This window comes from Ascidia mentula, chromosome 9 (genome assembly GCF_947561715.1).
Source record: "Ascidia mentula chromosome 9, kaAscMent1.1, whole genome shotgun sequence".
In the NCBI taxonomy this organism is placed as follows: domain Eukaryota; kingdom Metazoa; phylum Chordata; class Ascidiacea; order Phlebobranchia; family Ascidiidae; genus Ascidia; species Ascidia mentula.
The window spans coordinates 12,546,058-12,567,763 of NC_138574.1; the positions used below are offsets into that span (position 1 = coordinate 12,546,058).

At 42.7% G+C, this 21,706-nt stretch overlaps 1 protein-coding gene across 1 annotated transcript in view; it reads left to right on the forward strand.

The window, feature by feature from the left end:
- The window catches only part of LOC145913058 (GPI-anchor transamidase-like), a 35,881-nt gene that overhangs the window by 12,963 nt on the left and 1,212 nt on the right, over positions 1-21,706 (forward strand). The window contains exons 5-9 of the mRNA XM_083000578.1: positions 13,622-13,698; positions 15,014-15,125; positions 17,599-17,695; positions 18,068-18,185; positions 18,667-18,777. Of these exons, the coding sequence (XP_082856704.1) occupies positions 13,622-13,698; positions 15,014-15,125; positions 17,599-17,695; positions 18,068-18,185; positions 18,667-18,777 (515 nt within the window). The remainder of the gene's footprint in view (positions 1-13,621; positions 13,699-15,013; positions 15,126-17,598; positions 17,696-18,067; positions 18,186-18,666; positions 18,778-21,706) is intronic.

Here is a 21,706-nt window from a genome sequence, read left to right on the forward strand (position 1 = left end):
CTGTACGTGCGTGCATGGTGCGCGGTTCGGTACTGCCGCGTTTACGTGGTTAGATGTGAAGTACATGTGCATTGGTGGGACTTTGACGTGCCAATTGAGTTCAAATGTGGCATTTTCCCGCCTCGCAAGTTTGCGGTGCACGCATGTGTTCGTGTTGTAAAGTTCTATTTTACGAGACCTTAAATGGCCTGTAAACTGTTGGACCCTCAACTGTACTTCCGACTTTCCCGTGTTTAAAACCCAGCTCCAGCAAATGACAGTTATATTCGTGGTGTCACATGTTTTTTTTCCATAATTTGGGTACTTTCTGGGTATTTTAGCTTCTATGCGGTCTCTGTTGTCACAACATCGTGTTCGGAAATTGCTGCTCATTTTAAGTCTTTTGAAAGAAAGTGTGTTTATCACCCAGTAATAGGCAAAAATCAAATTTCAGCTTTCCTTAACTAAACGTAAAGCGAGCAAATAACGATTGCTGGTAAAATGAATTAAAGAAATGATAAAATGATTTTTATCGACCGACACTCTTGTAACCTCCGCAAGCAATTAAAAGCGTTGTTCGAATAACGAAGTCACAACCAACCCACAATTAAGCTGTCAACGTTGTGTTCGTGAACTCCAGCTAAATGGATATTGCCGTTTTGTTGTTGAAGTTGTCCAACTTGACATTGTCCGCAAATCATACAACGCTTTGTGACAAACTTAGTTTTAATGTATTGCGGTGTAATAAAAACTAAACAGATCTGCCAGGACCAAGGTAAACCCGGCTGTCGAGATTTCGTTGGAAAAAGCTGCAGAAAATTATAATGCCGAGTATCTTGTATAGGCTTGTAAAATATTTTTCGTTAAAAAAATTCAATAAAAGCGAGGTATCTATGGCCGTTGTTGCGACGCTACATAGAAATACTATTATTACATTTTTACGACCCCAACAGCTAAAGACAAAACACATCCTGTTTTTAAACAATAGTGCACCTACGCAACGAAAATCCATTTCTAAATATACAACGCGGCAAACGATTTAAGACAGGAAACGTTTAGGTACCGACGGTTAGCCGCGTAAGGGTATAGGGAGCCACTGACGTAATACATTTTTGTAAAATCTTGGCCGCGGCGTTTTGCGTCTAACTGTCGTACGCCGCAGCGAAGCATCAATAAAACATCGCCCTGGCACTTGCGGGTAAGCTTTAAAGCGGATCATTAAAAATGAGCCAAGAGCCCAGCAATGCGTCCCAATGCATACAGATTGCGTCACTGGTTTGTGTTGACGCACTGTGGTTTGACCGGTCTCGGCCGGCCATGGCCAGTTCACAACCAGCAACTCGAGAGAAAAAGAAAAAAGGCAGATCAGCACCTTGGGTCCTGACATTGCAATCACGAGGTCCCTGTTTACTTCCAAGGTTTAATGGCATCGATTTGGCTTCCCCCCATCATGTTGGTTTAGATTACGTCATGTCCTTACAGAGGACTGGGGTTTTATCTTTGCCATCAGCAATAGATAGACGCCCATCTTTTTTTCGTCGAAAGGTTTTCGAGAAAATCAAGTTTCCACGAATGTGCCTTTCCCCGTTACCGAGCGTAACCACAACATACCAGGTAATACTTGAGGCCTCAATAATCGTCATGACATACGTACTTGTTATCTTCGTCGGTGGCTCTGTAATCTAGACTTTGGCTTCCGCTAAACGTTTGCTTTTTGTGAAGAAATGGGCCATTTTATCGTCGGTTCCGCCGCAGCCTACGTTAGTTGGAAGTAGATTGACATATTTTATGAGGAAATTGCAGGTCCTTTCTTATTGGGCGTGTCCCCGTGCTGATCTTTTCATGTCTACGTGTGCCGAGTAGACATGGCTGCCATGGAGTAATGTGTTTGCAAACCTTCTTGAACTATCAAGAGACAAATCATCAACTGTCAAAACTGTGCAGAAATATTAATAACTTGCAGTTGCGCTACCTGTCAAACACATCAAGTTCACAGACTATAAGCCAACAGTGTCGACTGCGTAGGGGAAAGTACGCGATCCGACTTCCAGAAGCTTCCATAGAAAGACCAATTGTCCGTGAAGTCATCCACCTCTTTCGTTTCACTGCTTGCCACACATAAACCGATCGCCAAGCGCGTGTATACGTCGCGTTACCGCAAATGCGACCACTTATGACAGAAGTTTCCTTTGGGAACAGTCGTTCCACAACTAGAAAACGCTTTGTTACGCTGAGCGTCATTATACCGCGCTATATTCAGATGATGATTGGACTGCTTGAATTATGTATATTATACTATGCGTACGTATGGATAAAATGACGTATATATAATTTCACATGACCACAGAAAGAATTATTTTCAGCCGGCGTAGTTCAATAAAAACGAAACCTTTCCACGATAAAATGTTTTTCATAGTTTTCTTCCCATGTTTTCTCACTAAAATAACATTTTTACGGGTACAAAACACGTCATAAAAGGTCACAAACGTAGTCCTTTTCTATTTCCTTCCGGCGGCGTGCAAAGTTGACGCTAAAGCACACGGAATTCTGACGCAAATACCTTAGTTTGCCCTTTGATAAAAACTCGGTGCTATTCCTAACGCACCGCAACCTACGTTGGACGTCAATCAGCGATACGTTGAATATACACACGACGGAATTTCCGTGAGGTTTGGCAAAGGACTCTTGAGAGCGTTTTCTCCGTAAATCGTGAAGGATCGTGATTGGCTGAATTTGTTCCACGCCAACATTGTAAAGGCCAATGAACCTAAAAACGCTTAAACAGTTTGAAATTTTGTGTGATGGCCGATATTGTTTAGTTTGCCCTTTTGTGTTGTAGTGAGAAGACGCCCACGAAGACCTCTTTCTGCTCTTAACTCTGTTTGCTGTCGAATCTGTAGCAAATATTTTACTATATAACTAATTACGTTAGCGCTAAAATATTTGCGTTGGCGAGGTTTTGGAATTATTTCTTGGTTTTTGTCATGACTATGTCGCACTTAAATGCACACGCAAACACTTTGTATTTGTACTCGTTGCCAGTTGTAGCTCCTACACGTACAATATGACGTATGTATGCATTTCTATGGTCCATAATCTTACCAGGTGGGGTACGTTGTGCACAACATATACAATAATATGTACAACAGGTGCGACAATATAGCTAAAATGCACACGGCGTCCGGGAGAAGAATGACCTAAAATTCAAATGTATTCATATGCAACCGCAAGGCGTGTGCATACAGCTGTTATACTCAATACATTGTATTGTGATTTCCACTCTATGGAAGGAAGTTGGTACCGCTGTTGTATATATTGATCAATTTACATCGAAACTACCGGAGGTGCTTGTATATGGTAAAGTTTGTATTAAATTCACAGAATGGCCGCACGCGACTTGATTAACCTCTAACTTTTCCGTAAATTGAAAACCGCCACTGTTGGGGAAACCGTGGTGGCAGATATGTCCTGCATGTAGATTTTAATGAAACCTCCCGAAGTCATCGTGTTTACCGCGAATACCAACTTGTTCAGTGACGTTATGTTATAGACTTTGAAGCAACTAACTGTTTTTGTTGCTTACGCCACTGTTATTTGTAAAAAAAAATCAATTTTAACAATTACTCATATTTAAACGAATTCATTTCGAAACATACACATAAAAAGTGCGTGGCCCAATTTTCCTCCTTACCGCATGACTGTTTCGTCATAATGGATGAGACACGCGAACTATCCATGTCAACGGAATTCGAACTATTCCCTATTCCTGTTAGTGTTTTATCCGAAAAACTCGAACGTACTCATGTGCGGGCACATTCTATGCTGAACAAACAAGACCTCATCCGTTCCACTCTGTTGATCACGTCTGAATTGATCGTTCATCTCCTTATCACGTATATGTAGGCGTGTGCTTGTTGTGTTTGTGATTCATTGTAACGGAACCCCTGGAATGTTTGAATGGCCGTTCACCCCATACATGATACACGAACACTTTCTCTGGAATTCGTTTTTACTTTTACTTGTTGTTAGGCGTGTCTTGTCGGAAGCATTTACTTTTGTCAGTGTTGCTCCATTCTAACATGACTTCTACTTTGTTTCCGAAACTTTCGCATAGTTTATATCACAATGGCCGTCCTGAACTACAGGACATAAGGTTTATATCACCAATCAACTAAACGAGCCAAGTCCAGAGGCGCAACTCGTGTGTCTGACGCGACTGGACGTCTCAACACGTGTCAAGCACCTCGAATCACGCGCTGGCTGCGTGATCGCAGCGCATGCTGAACACGTGCTTAGGAGAAAAGCTTCAATTCGGCCCAGACAAAAGGCATCTGAAGCACTGACGCCCATATCGTTCTCGAACAATCAGCCTTATCCTGTCTTGTCGGATTTTACATATTTACCGTGTATGACTGAGCACTTGACAGTGTTCTTACTTCCTATTGTGACGTCACAAACATTCATTATTTTATTTCTATTGTAAGGCGTTCTTATAAGTGTTTGACGCTCGGCTATGACGTCAAAGCGCGGTTTATCGGCTGTGTGTCAACATTATGGTGCGAGTTTTGCTGAATCTGTGTTGGGTCGAAAGGGCAACGTTTCCAGGGTTTTCTATTGATAAGGTTCGAATTGTGCGTGTCACTATGACCACGCCAAGATATGACTTTCACCATTACATGTTTCTGGGGCCTCGCCTATTTTACTAGCTCTGGAGTTGGTTTGTAATTGTTTTCGAAAGATAGAGCTTGTACCTTAACAATGACTGAAAAACTGTTTGTATTCTGTTAACGTGTCCAATCCATTTCCGTTTTAATAGCTAAACAACGCGTATCAAGGATAAAGTGAATTTTTTTTTCCAAACAAACACCATTTTAAGGCAGTTTGAGATGATTTGTAAAAAAACGGCAAGAATTAAGCAGGGCAGGCTTAATGATCGCGAAAAAATCGTGCTCTCAAACGTGTGACTTTCCATGTTTCCATAGCGGGCGGTTGCCAGACGGGTACGTGTCATTGTGGTAAGACTAAACCGAAAAGTTGAATCGCGTCTGCCAACATAACTGGCATAAGAAGCCCACACCTGATGTAATGTTAGATTGAAACTGGCATGTGTTAAAAGATTGGATTGTTTGTCTGACTATCCGGTTATAACATAAATGTGTACAAAACCATCCAGACCGTTTTTTTTGTTAAACTGGATTTTAGTTTTTATAGGATGTTGTACTGATTTTCGCGACGTCTGCACTCTCAATTCGCCAAATTGTCTCTAAATTATAGTGGGCCTATATTTTTTTAGGGAATTTGATCTAACGTTGGTGAGGTCCATTTAATTTGCATTGTACGTTGATTGACTGAGCTCACGCTAGCGTCAAAGTTTATAATCTGTCAAAAACAACAAACACACTACTTTCATGTCCTGTGGGGCGGGATTTATGAGAAACCTATAACTTTGATGCAAAATTGCCACGGATGGCGGAAATCTAGGTCATATGGACCAATACCCTTACATAGAAAGCAATTGATCGCGTTGTGTGGTCGTTAGGCTTCACCAATGCCTAACCGGTAGTTTGTCTCATGTGGCTACCATCTCCATTGTGAGCGGCAATTGAGGGTTTGCTCAGCTGTTCCACCGTTTCTATGCTGTTTACCTACCTTCAAGTTCAGCGTTCGACCCTCGATGTTGTTTAGTTGTGCTCCTTTTGTGCATCTGACCATGCGTGTTTGTTAATGAAACAATAAAATAGAAACAAGAGCAAACGAATCAATTTTGTTCGAATTGATCAACACAACTGCATTGACACTAATTGCTTCTGTATTGACACTTTTTCAAAGTTGTGTGGATAACTAATACTTGGAGTCATGAGTACCACTGAGCATTCACGTCCGATTCCTTTAGTTTTTGTTATCTTCTCTCAATAAGAGTAAAATAAACCGATATTTTGTGGCACCAAAATGTACATCTGAAGTCGGCTTCAATAATCAGATACGTTTGTTCGGTTTTGAAACAGACTAATGTGTCACGATGTTTATAGAAAGGCAATGAGTGTCCGTACGCAAAGTTAATGGCAGAGGACGTTCGTTCCAAGTATTTGTACAGACTGTAGACCCAGACACGCTATCTTAAGAATGCGTGAACCTGTATTACACTCCTGTTGCAAGTCTCCGTATATGTTGATTTGCGGTGACACCTAATCGACGTAATTTCCTATTGCACGCCAAAAATAGCAGGTCGCGACGTCTTAAATTAGAAAGCAACAAACAATTGAGTCGCCCGACAGATGACTTGGCACGTCACAAGAAAAGTGTTGTCCCGTAACGCTGTGTACCGAGCGCACGATCGTGTATTTTGAACACCTCCGCCGTACGATCAATTCAAGTTCGTTTGCTCACCTTAGAACCAACTTACACAACGCAGAGCATCTTGATCTCGGATTTACAATAAATATTAGTTCACTTATCCAGGAGTCGCGCCTTCCGTGTTTGGTTTGTCACACAGCGCCCCGACAACGCTTTTGCATACACTCATTCGTCTGTCGCCTGCGCTTCCTCTATACGTGGATGTGCTGGTGGCCTGTTTTCCCCGTTCAGCCCAACACCTGCCGTTATTGGTGGGTAAATGTATACAGTGTGACTTGTAGTGTGTGTGGTCGGTGCTCTCTTAACACCACTGGGTACTCGAAACGATACAAACAGTCACCCATCGTCGGTCCTTTTGCTCATTAACCAAACTGCTGTAACGGTTCTTACCGGTGTTTGTGCATTTTCACTTTAGTGTTGTATGCCTGGCTATGGCGGTAGTCTGGTTTCAGCTAACACAAATACGGTATCGAAGCTTGGGGATTTAGAATATTTTCCCATTGACCGTTTCTCAATTTGAGAGCGCCACTCGTAATCTGTTCGATCGATCACGGCCCAAAACAGATATATCCGTGTCAGCGGTAAACGGGATCACGTGAACCGAACACACGTCATCACTGTTCCACACTGCTCCAAGCTATCTTGACATCAAAACCAATATCCTTCCTGAAAGATATTTTTATTATGTGGTTAAGGATGCTTGCCAGTCCTTCCGAAATACCTTACATATTGTGTATACATTGTGGCATAGGTAAGATTTCAATTGTAAATCAAAGTGGTTTCATCTGAAAAAAATCAGGTCCTTTATGGTCACAAGCTGAAATGTCTTAAATAAGAACTAGCTAAAGGTTTTAAAAACTAAAATGATGAGTTTTAGAAAGCATACTGCCGCAAACTATTCGGGTGCCTGGATTAGGCCATTGCTGGGCGACGCGTCAACAATATAGTGATACACCAGATGACGTAAAGGCTACATATTTCGCTTTGTTTACATTAGCTGCCGTTTGGAAAGCAACATACTGATCATAGAAGGTAACATAAGGTGTCAATATGACACCGAGGCACCGCTATAACGACTGGGAGCAAGAAATAGGTCTTTTGTTCACATCGTTTCCTGCTTGTTGGCCGGAGTAATGTGTCAAAGGAGCTACGATCAGCACGGTTGGACATTTTGCGGATGTTAGACTGTCTTTGTCTTTATTGCTGTGGGGTTTTACGTTGTGTATTTGTCGCTGTGTTACGGGGTGTGTGAATAACTCACTGCTAAATTTTATTCCTCAGTTTAATATCAGGATCGTGGCTCGCATTGTTTCACACACGTCTGGAGGCGTTTTAGCATGGAGTAAAAACAGACTGGTTCCTTAGTTTGGCCATAAACTAACCCTCCACCGGGCATTGTTTGCAAAATTAAACATTCGTCGATATAATTGCAGGTTAAAATCAGCTGGTCCTTTACTGGGATAAGCCAACTGATTTCAGTCGAAAACGTTCTGTTTTAAATTACTAACTCGGAGTCACAACAGTTTGCTTGCGTTTTCTTTAAAGGAAGAAGTCATCTTTTTGACCCCGTAGAAACGAATAGGCTGCAAGTACAAAATATTGCTTGCCAACCCGGCAAGCTTACAAACAAGCGAGTACCTTTTGTATTTCGAATCAACAGATTTCCTTCAGTCTTTTCAAATGTCCAGAAACTACCCACTTGTGCGAGGCCGTGAGTTTTCCGTAATACACACACGTACGCTGTAGTCAGTCCAAGGGCAAATCCCCACTCCCCCCTCAAACTTTGAAGTGCCCTTCAACTGAGCTTTATTCGTTCCATTTCCGCGGCCAGCGACGCGACAACTTGGTTTTCGTCGGGTCGCGTGTTCCCCTTGGCCCACCCCATGCCACGCCCCGTCATCGTCGGACCACGTGACGAGATTTAGAACAACAGTGTTCTCAGGGAAAGTTCGAGATACGGATGAGTTTGTTTGATATCGCGTAACGTTAAACTTAGCGCCCCGAAAAAAATTCTATCGTGGTAAATTTTGAAGTTTTTGGTTAGCGGCAAACAGTTTGGAAGAAGGAGACTAATTTGAATTGTGCCAAGATAGTTAAATTTTTGGCAGTGTTGCGGAAGCACATTTAAATAAACACCAGAGAAATGTTGGATACCGTTTTGGTCTCCCATAACACCACAAAAACAAAGCACTTTTATTGAATGCTTTTTAGTTTTATGATTTTTTTTTTCTGTACTCTAGCATGAAAAAAATTTTCAATTACTTTCCTGGCGCAATAAAATACAATCAAACTTACGAGAATGATTTATTTTCAAAATGTATGAATGCGCTTTCTAATTTATTCAAATCCTATTACTAGTTGCCACAAAACAGGTGTACATTCGCTTGAACGTCACGTTATTGCACTTGACTTCTCGATAAAGATTTTTCTATCACCCTTTTTTATCGTGACAGGTGTACGAAAATGAACCAGTGCCAGAATGACGAGGCACTTCTTAGTGGCTTTATTCAGCTGTGAAAATATCTGGCGTTATTTGCATTTCTGGACGATGACGATATTGTTTTGGGTAAAGGCATTCACCCCCATAGCTAAAGTAACGAACGATTCGTGATTCACAATGAGATAGATGAGTTGCTTAATGAACTTAAACTCGAACGTGGGTGTTTCGCGTTAATGCCCATGATGCAATGATTGGGATTCGAAATCATTATATATTACGTATCTACTGCCCTCAAAAGGTTTTCCACTATCGATTTGCTCCAAACTGTCTCCCGGGCGTAGCCGATGACGTCATATCGCGGTTACGTAACGGATTGGGAATCTTCGAGAAGTTGTGTGTCAATTGTGATTCATAAGTTCGGGCCAGTTCGTTTCCAGTCCTTTCTAAAGCATTTTAGTTAAAACATGTAACCCCTCACTGTGACGTCATAACCACAATCCCCTTACTTGACCGACAGTTTTTAGCCATCGCCGTGGGGTACGCACGAGTCACCAGCTCGCAAGCAAATTCGATTTATTCACCTTTCGACGGTGACGCATTTCCCTATAACGTCGCCACGTTGTCGTATGTGGTATATATATACCAGCCACGTAGGGTCCTCTGTGCCAGTCGCTACTGTCGTCGAAGAAAAAACAGACTGGTCAGTTTTTACAATGTAGTGTGCAACGCTTTATCAGCGGCGTTTTTTCGGGAAGGATTGTGTTTACTGGTGTGCTGGATCTGTCTATAGTGTTGTTTCAAGTTTTGTTTTGTATTTTATAGCACAGAAGGTACAGTTGCTTACAAATGTATACTGTCGAGAGGTTCAATTATTGCATAAAGCTTTAGATTACCTAAGTCTTAGGTAATCTAGAGCCTTAGGTCCTAAAGCGACCCAAAACATTTGAGAAAATTTCACAACCAGGCTACCAGCTTCGGCTAGGAAAGATTAGGCTTCGGTTCCAACCCTATTTAGCTTTACCAAATCACCCAATTGCCGTTCTTACTGACGCAGAGGCGTCGTCAGTGATCAAAGCCCACTATTTTTGACCTATGGCGTCTACCAATATCCTGCTTTGCTCCAACTGCCAGTAGCCGCGGGTTTTTTCCAATTCCTTCTAGCCGGCCTTACGTCATTTACGCTGAACCTTTTTCTCTTCCTTCTCTCAGGGCACGTTTTTCCCCGCATTGGCACTGCCTTGTTTAAACAATTGCGAACAGAGAGAGGCCGTAGTCAGTTGATGTTGTACTCAAGTTGGAACGTTAGGTAGCGTTGCAATAAAACGTTTGGAACATCTTTTTCATTACCGCTTAATTTTTGTCTGCGGAATGAAATAGAAAGGATATGGATTTAGAAGAGTTGGCGTTAGTGACAAAGTGTGTTGTTTGGCATTTTCTGCAGTTTGACAGTTGTCATCAACGACTGAGTTGAGGCTCCACAAGCACATTTTTTCAATTCGTTTTCAAATAAAACGAAAAAGCGGGGTGTTAACAAAACCCTCGCAAGTCAAAAAGTTCTCTGATTAAGAATCGACTTCACGTTGCGTGTAAAAAATAACGATGCAATGAAAACAATGTAATTCGCCGTCTAGTCAGTGCAGTTGTCATTTTAACTTAATAAAACGCTATGTCGGTCGAAGCTAATTGGCCGTACAAGCTTTCCTGAGGCGCCTGGCGGTGCGCGCGCACTGCGGGCGAGCGGCGGGCGGATTTTTTGCCATTTTTCGCGAGCATTTTTTTTACCCGGTTCCAGACTTTCCTACGTGACCTGTCAAAAGCCCGTCGCGGTACCGAATTATCCGCCACATTCCTAGGTCTGTCTCGTCGCGTGTTCGGAGGTCCTGCGTCCGGGCCTTGCAGTCCGCCTAGTGCTGCACTTCTTTACTTTTTCCGAAACAATTTAATCAATTGTGAACTTGCTTAAAATTTACCATATCCCTCAAGTAATATAAATTACTATGAATAACTTAAATACGATGGCACCCTGATTATTCTTGATACTGTATATTGAAACATAGGCTGCAGAGTGTTCAGGTATAAGTACTATACTTAGAAGGTTCGAATCTTCAGGTTAAACATTTAAACAAGAACTGTCCACTCGAACGTTTTTGATTTTGTGAATTTACAACAATTGCGTATACAGGCTGTAAAAATCTTTAAACCGTGCATAATAGTGTGTCCAGTCGTTGGATTTTGTGGAATAATAGCGGGGAACGTGATTTAACGGCACTGTTTATTTTGTCTGTAACACACCTTGGTCGTCGAGACGCTGTCCTGGGATCCCTGTGTTGATACAGGCGATCGTAAAGTTACTGACAAGGCATTTTCCTGACTATTTACATGTTTATTATGGGAAGTCGCGCCCGTTTCCTCGATATCGTTCGTTGAAAAGTGACGTCATCGCGCACACAAAACAGACACTTTTTGTGAATGTAAAACTCACCTTCAACCGGGCTTTGGTCGGTCTCATTTTACCCGAACCTGTGGTTTTGTCTGATGTCTGGTAAGTCCCTAATTTCCAGTTATCTTGTGTACTCGCAAAAGTTAGTTGCTTGCCCCACATTAGGATGTCCTATATTTTTTATGTAACAAAACTACGTGTGGTAAGATTTAAAGAAATCAATCACAAACATGTTTTTGATAAACAAACTTTTCAAAGAATTCCCCACCCCTTTTATCGCCCTCTCTTCCTTTCCTTCCGGTTACTTGGCGTGTAGTTTCGGCAAAAATATGGTCACGGAGCCACTGGCTGGGAAAATGTAACTTGCACTATGACGTAACAACCGGCGTTCGCGAACGTCATAATCCGGCGATTACAAGATCCGGGTCACGTTTGAGTTAATTGAAGGTAAACAGGATTGCGCCGCTTCCCAGAAACAGTGCTTGTACCGCTACACGCCTAAAATTATTAAATGTTCGAGTTGATGGCTTCGGAATTTGTCGTCCGAAATTCTGTCAAGTTTTTGATGCATGGTGAGAACCTATGGTCACTAATGTCTATCGCGAATTGCTGGGTATTCTTACCTCGAGAAATAAAGGTAGAATTACATTCAAAGGAAAATGGCCACCAAGACCACCGCCATAAGGTGGTAATTGGGGGGACTAGCAGAGGTAATTATGCTCTCCGCCAGCCACTCGTTTTGTCGAGCAGCCAGTCGGTAGCTGTAACATGAAGCCCAAGAATGACCGCACCACGATAAAACACTGGACAGCAAATCGTCTTCGGTGACCGCTTGTCTCTGTAACACTACACGTGGCTCTAACTCGGCCAGACAAAGGACCCGATTGAATCACACGCTGCTCACGTGATGTCTGTTGCGAAATCAGGCTATCGTCACGACCACGTGGTAATATATCATCCATGGTGATAAGTGCTCCTTATTAGATATGTGTACTTAAGCAGGCGAGGCTTTCATGAAAGTACGAGTTGTACTTGTATGACGACAAAAACAGGTTGCTGCTGTTTGTGTATTTGGGCACGTGTTTGAAATTGGGATCTTTTGTCCTACAACAGTCGACTATATATCACTCATAACCTTTTATACTCCTATCAACAGGCGTGTCAGTTAAGCAATACTTAGGTGTGTCATGTGCAATGTTATGTAACGCTGTGTCAAAGTCCACACTGCAACGGAAATGGAGCGTTCCAAGTTGTGTAAGCACCGTGGCTAGACAGGTACGCACGTATCTAACCTTACATAACGGTGTGAACTGGGATGACTCGACTAAACAAACGTATTGCGCCACGCGGGCAAAAGCAGGGCCTCTGGGGCACTGCAAGTGGTACAAACAAATTCAGGCAATAACACGTTGAACCAACGGCGCCCAAAAGGCGGGAAAACAAATTTTGTGACCTAACCACTGCAAGTTATTTGTATATGGCCAGATTCCTTGCAGTTGGCAAAGGCCAACTCATTTGCATGCAAGGACTGATCACATAGCAAAAACCTTTCGTTAACCCGCTTTATACAAACTTGTGTTCCCATCATTAACCCGTTATTGGAAACACGCACCTCATTATCGTAAACTGAGGAGCGACTCCGCGTTCTAAAAACTTCCGTAATTACCGCGTGAGACAATATTGTGACGTCATAAACGAGCTTTGACGACCCGTAAAGCACACTTTTTGCTCCATTGCTGGTTTGAACGCAAACACTACGATGTTTGTGTACCCTTTGATATGCTTTTAAGCTACGCAGCGACAATTCATGGACTTGATAATGAATGGGTGAGCAATTATGCCTCCTGCTTCCTACTTTAGTTCAGACCTCTTATCAGTGTAAGCATCGGCGTCAGACCCCTTGCCATTGTATCCAGTTACCAGACAGTCGCACTTTTAATCGAAACGGGTTTAAATGTATGACTGGCATGCGGCAGGCGCCTAGAACCTTGACCTTGCGCAACATTTAAGATATTTTGTGCGCCGAAACACCCTGGATCCTGTCGTTTAGGTTTGACCTTTGAAACCTATTCCATCTCTCATCCACTCACCCGACACCAGACCGAATGAGCGCGGCGTGCTTCCACGGACGCGACTATGTGGAATGCAACTCCCACGTCTTCGGTTTCCTCAGTGGAGTGTGCTCCCTCTGGTGGCGGCACTTTTCAGAATGAGTCACAGAGCGTTTTTATCGTAACAAACCTTTTAGTAGAGAAACACAACAACTGCTATCTTTGTGTGCTGCATGTTGGCGTCACCGCAGAAGTGTTTGTTAGATTAGCAGTGCCTCAGTGAGTGATTTGTAGGCAACACGCTTGTGTGCGAGTCACGACACCTCATCTAACGCCGTTTCTCTTCTTCTCTTCCAGGAAAAGTCTACAACAACAGGGATCAGGCGATTGACGTCTACGGCGCTGACGTCGAAGTTGATTATCGCGGATATGAGGTGGGTTCGCGCACTTGCGGTGCAAAGTCTTGTCCGCCCTTTTTACCGATAACACCTTTGTGAAGTTCATCAACTGTAGGAATCACAGGTGTTAGGTTCGATGTATCGTTTCGTAATTAGGGTGACCTACCCGAACGCCTTTGTTTCATGAGTGAGAAATCCCTGACAAATCCCTCCAGCATTGTTATGTCCTGTTATTTGGGAGCTAAAAATCATTGTACACAAAAAGGGGTCTGTCGTATCTGGCCAAGTTTGGATAAAATCACCAAACACACCGATTGATGTTACAAACTTGAAACACAACTTTTAACGTAAAACTGGTGTTGCGAAATCCTTCGTCCATCACAAAGGCCGTTTTTGCAGTGTCTTATAACCTTTTCCACGAAGGGACTCGCTCTATATTGGGTCTTGCGCCGTCGCCGGATGTGCGGTTTTCCCTGGCACGTGACGAAACGCTTTGATTTTGTTCGATTGTCGCGACATCCCGATGAATCATATTGTGAACTGTGAACGTCTGTCGCCACGCCTTCCTTCTATAGACTTCAACTACTTGTTGTGTGATTTCATCGATTTGCCACCCACGAATCATGTCATTATTTGTACAAATGTAATGGACCAAGTTTCCCGTTTCATTTTTGGAAAGAAACTTTTCCCCAAACGCAAATACCAGCGATATATTTGGATGTGAACATATGTGTCATCTGTGGCGTTGATTATGTACCCAGAATGGACTTTGTCCTTTACAAAATGGTGGTACAGCAAGACCCAAAGATTCGGTGGGGAGAGCGCACGATGTTTTGACATAAAATTAGACCGTAATTTTTGGGCGGATGTATAAATTGAAGCTTGAATGTATAATTTTTTGGATTGAACTATTCAAGTCACTATGGTGTAGTAGGCGTTATCATATTCTGAAGGCCTCCTTTATTAAAGAGAGGACAAAATTCTTCGGCCTCGTATTCCACAAATTCCGTATCCAAATATAAAATTTAAATGATTCCATTTCAAGAAACGGATTCTCCACCGACTTCCTCGCCCAAACCCAAAATTCTAGGGAATATTCCCGATCAGTGTCACCATCTAAACTTAAATTGCCACGCCCGGCGGAAAGGGCGTTGAGCCACGGAAGGGTGCAATTTTCGGGTGGCCTTTTGCACAAGCATTGAATTAACGCACTGCAATCTTTTAATTTCGTGTTCGGCGAAACAGTTTGTCGGTCACGCCCACATGGGCAATGCCGTACTGGTTTATTACACCATACTATACATTAGTGTGCATTAAATTAAAAAAAAAAAACTCTTTCTTTCATTTTAAGGTGACAGCAGAAAACTTTATTCGAGTGCTGACCGGCCGTTTACCCGTAGACGCACCGAGATCTAAACGCCTGAACACAGATGACCGAAGTAACGTGCTGATCTACATGACTGGTAAGGCTTCCACCTGCTCAGTTTTAAGATAACTCGGGTACTTTCACAACCCCAGTTTGGAACACCCCATATAGAATCGCCTGAAAGTTTATTAAAAGCAAATATTTGATGTGTCAATGAAGTTCTGGAATGGGTGCTGTACTGTAATGCATTGCGTTCGACCGAAGCAGCCCTAAGTTGAAAGGATAAATGCAAATGCACTTCCTTAAATAAGTGCGCCCTTATTCATTAGGCAAAAACCCACACTCTGCTCTGAGTTCCATCAACTGTGAAGTAAAACTTTTCTGGCCATAGAAATTATATGTTACGGCGCAATAATCCGTACCACCTCAGCACCTTGGTCACCAATGTTGTTCCCAGTTGAATATCTCGAGCAGCATCGGTGAAAGGTGAAAAGGCGGTGTTCGGGCCATCCCCGCGCCTACGCTTGTGGCGCAACAATGTGCCAATTGTTACAAAAGGTTTGCTTCAAGAAAATCACCACACCCGCGTTTAGCACTTGCCACTTAAAGTTGAGTTCGATTACGGGCTTTGGGCGACAAGTCAAGGTCACGTGACCTTGAAACCTCGTGCGACCAACACCTTAATCACCAATGTGATTGTTACACGGTCTCAAGCGCATTGGATTAAGGTGATATATCGCATGTTAGGTGATACCAGCGGGTCGTCGCCCATCTGTACGTCTTTGGGTAAAAGTAGCAAAAAGTTGGGTTCATTTTGATTTATGGCATTGATGAACTCATTTTTTAAACTCTGTTATATTGGATTTAGTATTTGTCATGTAATTGTTAAGTATCCTTCCTTGTCTAAAATGTACTGCATGCTCATAGTTAAAAACTGTGTCATTTATCGTAGTATTGCCATTCTATGACTGGAATACTACAGTTAACATGCGTCCGGAATCAATGGTACAGTTTCGAATGATTTGCATGTAGACATTCCTCCTCATCATTTACACGCTCGAATGAACACTATCAAATGAGTTTACACCCAACGCTCCTTGCGCTCTGTTGCGTCAGAATGGCGCTTGAAAATCGGAGAGAGTTTGGGAATTTCCCGCCAAATAAAGCCGTAACGGCCAACGGTTAAATTTGCACAAAAAACGTGGATAGCTTGATCCAGGTATGCTGAAAAGGATGTGCGAAAAATTATCCTGTTTATTCCTTGTACTTGAAAGTGTAGTGCGACAAAATAATGAACTTACCTCGGTTAAGATGTCATAATAAACGTGTCATAGTGACGTCATCAACCGATTGCGTGCTTATTCCTGTATTTTTTTGCCCCATTTGTTTACGGCGACACAGCAGCAGAAGCCTCTTTGTTCAAAACATTGCCGTCCGTAACGAGTCGAGCGTTTTGTCGCCCGCAAAGGACCTCTCGGAAAACACAAATCTACCGGCTTCCTATTATCAGTACTCGCCGATTTGTTTCTCCGTCTCCGTGGAAAAACAGTCCCTTCTCCAAGAACGCGTCCGACGACATAATGCTCGCTTGTTTCGTAATAATTGGGCTTTTATCTGTCTGCACTGAGAATCGTCCATTGTTGTGTATTTCGCGTTAAGGATGAATAGTTCCCTGTGCGCGTGTGTGTTTGTGTAAACGATTTATGCGCGTTTTTTGTGTTCTTCTTGCAATGTGTGGTAGGATGTGGTTTTTAAAGCAACTGGTTAACGAGACAGGTATATCTCCCTTCATGTTATGTAACCTACTTACGTTACGTTCATACTTCAGCGGTCACGACTTTCCCCAACAAACAATTACATAAGTGACATCAGTTGTCTAGAAGGCGCAACAGGTTAACCTCTATATCAATGATTCCCAACCTTTTTGTGGTTGCGTACCACTTGGAGGTAAAACAATTTCGACGAATACCACCTAGTTGAGTGTCACAAAGTAACCTAGTGGATGAAGTAACAAAAATGTTTAATACACTTACGATTTTTTAAATTCGAACTATATCCGCAAATTACGCAAAGATGCTCGCATACCACCTGGAATGAGGTCGGTACCACCGGTTGGGAAACACTGATCAATATGCACATAATGCCCATGCGACGAACACAGCCAGCCAATATTTAACCTGCGTAAGCGAAACTTCTTGAAGCCAAAAGAAAAGCTCAGCAACTTTGCTGGCAAACATGCGCATACACTCCCTACACGTGACCAGCTGGCAGCTGTTGGTATCAGCGATTTTGTACCCAAACAAGCAAAGCGGCCACCGTTGGCCTAATACGTCACGACAACTTCACGTGGGGGGTTCAAATTCAACCGACATCCTGTTCTAGCTCTAAAAACCTTACAATATCTCCCACACCAGCGAATCAAGAGACTACTTTTGAACCGGTGAAATAAGATTAGTCCAACGTCAGACTAGACCAAAACCGATTGCAACATTTAAAAATGAATTTGGCATTTTTACGTTTTATCTTTAAATCCACCAAAAAAAGACACGACCGATCCTTCTATTTCACAGGTCATGGAGGGGAGGACTTCTTAAAGTTCCAAGACGCCGAAGAAATCTCGAATATTGAGTTGGCCGACGCTTTCGAACAGATGTGGCAGCGCAGGAGGTTTGTTCAACTTTGCTTCATTAACATTTCATTACTGGGTGTTTTCCAATCTGTAATATCCAGCTGTTTGCGTTGCACCACAGTCGTTTCGCCTTCCTTGCTCCTTTGCTGTTTATTGAGCATACAAAGATATTTAAAGCTGATGTTGTGGTGATTTACAGTATAAGTTGTCAGGCACACTTCGGTGCGTGGTTAATTTTGTCAAGCCAAAACCTTAAATGTTAAAACATAAAAGTTGCCATAATCTGTTAAACTTAACCCACATTAATGTGATGGCTCGTCCACTTTTTCAAACCTTATCACATCCACGTGACAATCTTCACAAATTTTCGTACTCAAAATAGCTCTAAGCCTGTGATTCTATTTCATCAGATACCACGAGCTGCTGTTTATTATCGACACATGTCAAGCCGTGTCTATGTACAAACGGTTTTACTCGCCCAACATTATGGCAATTGCCAGCAGCCAGATCGGAGAGGACTCGCTGTCGGTATGTATTTACAATAGCATGCTTACTTGGGGGGTATAATGCATAAAGAAAAAAGAAAATCGTGCAAAACTGCTTCTGTGGACCTGGGACTTAAGATTGGCCCTACTAGCCTTATCCAAACATAAACGATTTTCCGTGATATTTTGTCTTCCCGATGTTAAAAAAGTCAAGACGGCTGTGGCATTTTGGATCGCCGCTATTGAAAAACCAAGTGGAAACCGAAAATATAGCAAGACTGTCGTTTAGACCACGCTCGGGATGTGGTTTGCAATCTTTTCCTGGTTCGGATTGAACCGCGTTTGACTGCGAAACAGCGCAACCAGCAAAGCTCGCTGTAGCCAAAATACTGTGTGTTTCCTAGCAACAACAATGTCTAAGACAGTACACCAACAAACATGTTAAACTTACGGGCATTACGTCACGTCTCCTCACATTAAACATACAAAACTGCGTTTGTGACGTCACAATTGTTGTGTTTCAGCACCACGTGGACCCTGCTATAGGAGTTTTTATCATCGATCGTTATACTTACTATTTGCTGGAGTTCTTGGAACGAGTTAGCCCAGGAAGCAAGAAGACAATGGCACAGTTGGTAAGTTTTACCATATTGTCCTGATATAAATTGCCATGTTAAAACTCATCAAAGTGGCAAGCACGCCTGTTTACATTACACCCCATTAAGTACGAACCATGATTAATTTGCTCCTTAAAAATGCAGCACTTTTAACTACGATTTAATCGCTTATATGAGCCATAATCGGAACCTTTACGTACATGTACGAGGGTTCTACATAGAAAGAAGAGGAAGTTTTGCCTTGAATTTGTTTCTTCTGCGAAGGCACGGTTCTTGCAAACGACCTTGGTGTGTGCGCGACAACAACCTGTGAAATTCGCACGATTTTATCGGTTTAGACAAGCAAACGTCGCTACTAAACCTATGGTGACAAACGGTTTGGTCGCCGTGAATCGGAAAAACCCTTTCGTGATCTCCTCGCGGCATCGAGCTTCCCGAAATATCCCTTCGCGTATGAATCGCGACGCTGTGCTTCCTTGTCGATAGCTAGAAGACGATCAATCGCGATTGGATTGTTTCGATCCGTTTGTTTACGCGACCGAAACTGATGAGGAAAATGGTGATGGAGGTTCCAGAGACACAGTTGCGACACTTTTGGCATCCAACTGCTTGTTGGTTATGGGGATAGGGTTGCCATCTTCCATAGGCAAAAAATAGACTAGTTGCTTTGCAGAGGTTGTTACCGGTTAAGATTCTGTGTTGTAGGCTTTTACGTGATGGTTCTACAACGTTAACATCTTAGTTTATTTGTTAAGGCCCCATATCAGTAATAAATCCCCAAATTCAAGTTTTGAAGGGCATCAACATTAATACCCATACTAAGTGATTTGCTTGTTTGTCCACAACAATACCTGTGGTCGGTGACCCATGAAGATCTACTGGTAAAAAATTGATTGCAACTGCATCGGACAAGACACAGCAAGGATCTCAGGAGCCTCCAGGAGGATCTTATGTCCTATAGGATAGCAAAAACAGTCCCAGGGGGCAACCAAAGCAACTTCCCTGTCACAATTTTTGACGTTGTTTATCAAGAAGTACCTTGGTCACCTGGATTTAAAACTTACAAACCCAATCTTCCAGTATGTAGAGGAAAAATAATGATCAAAAAGTATATTCGGCTCTTCAGTCAATAGCAGCTTTGTCGGGCTTAAGTTATTAAAAGCTTTCAAATAAAAATCATATTACACCCCTGTCACCTAATATGTTGGTCACAAACACGCACAAAACCATATTAATAAACTCCCACAGAGAATGCTGTTCTTGGAACAAAGATTAAATTCCGATTTTCTAGTCGAATAAACATGTTCACGTAAATCTTGGGCCGTGCGCCTTTTCCCAGTAAACTGTCAAAGTGTGGAGAAATTTCGATTTGTTTGCTTGTTTTCAAGTCGCCCAGACCGTGTTTAGATCAAATCTTAGTCCGCTAATCGTTTTGTCTTTCCCCCTTCGACAAGCCCTCGGCTCTCGCGGCTTCCTCGATGGTTTCTTTGTGACGTGATACAGATTGGAGAAAGCTTTTCTATCCGAAACCGCCGAAAAAGTGAGGCGCTGTTCCTTGTAAAGCGAAACTGCGGCTTCGTTGCGCAACGTTAACGCTGTTCCACGCCGACAGACATTCAGTTCGAAATTGTTAGTTGTTTTCTGCATTGCTGCATCTCATTTTCTGTCCTGCAACCATCTTACACATTATAAACATAATTGCGAACGTTTTCTTGATTGTTTGTTATGATATCAACAACTTTCGTAAATTTTCTACCTTTTGAAAATGGATCGTTGTTGCATTTTTTCTCTATGTTCGTTGAACGGTGAAAAATACCCATTTCTTTTCTCACCTTGAGAAGTTGGCAACGAAGCACGCACAATTTTCACGCTTTATTGACTGTTCGACTAAATCTCTTCCAGTGAAGAACCGAAAGTAGTTGCTGGGGTCGATGTGTTTTGTTTGACAATTTATTTTGCTTTCAGATTTAAAAGTTTTTAATGTCGCAGGGAAATTGCCCGGTAATGTATCACGAGGCCGACAGTGAACCTAATGGCCCATTTACGATAGCTGAAGTCGCCAAATAAAGGCCTTCACATTGAGACGATTCAGTCTTGTCATGCTGCAGCACAAAATACTTCCGTGTAACAGAAGTAATACTTATTTTAACGTTTTATAGTGTGCAGATAAATATGGCTAACGTGATTGCTGCCAATAAAATGGTAAATGTAAGATTGATGGCCTTCATTTTAACCGTCGCACTAGTACCGACTTGCCAGCACTGACCCAAACCTGACCTGCCCACCTGTGACAACAGTTCCATGACACGCCCAACTTGCCTGTGAAAATGGAAACCTTTTGGTCTTAGACAGTCGCTTTATCACCGTATAGTTGTTGCCCACGCATGGAGATTGTGGCCCAGACCTTGGGAAATTCGCACGCAACGCCCGCCTCCGTATTTCGCACTCCGCACACGTGTTGTTTGCCTTTCTGCGCTTGACCTTGCCTGACCTTGACGTTCCCGCGAAAACATCTTCCCCCCAATGGCTATTTAAGGGCCCGCCGCGTCGGTACGTGCGTCATTGCGACGTAAATGTCTTGCCGTGATGCGCTTACTGCCTTCCTCCCAAATCGCTGTGCCTACCGCACTGAGCGGGAACATAGTGGAGCCCGGGGCGCGGTTTCTTTATGAACCCTAATACGCGCCGAAAATTTGATTCAAATCGACGAATTGACGGTAATTTGATGAGAAAATTATTGCTGTGTTGTACGGGATGTTGGCGAGAACTTGTTGTTGCAAATAAAGAAATATGGCGACGTGACTTGATCACAGACCTTGATGGTTTCTAGCACGTTTGATCAACAACACTCGGAAATGTCGATCAGCCTATGGTGGAGTAACCACCGCAGCACGTTTTAGTTCGTAATACACTTACAATCTTGTAAACCAACATATATTGTTAAAAA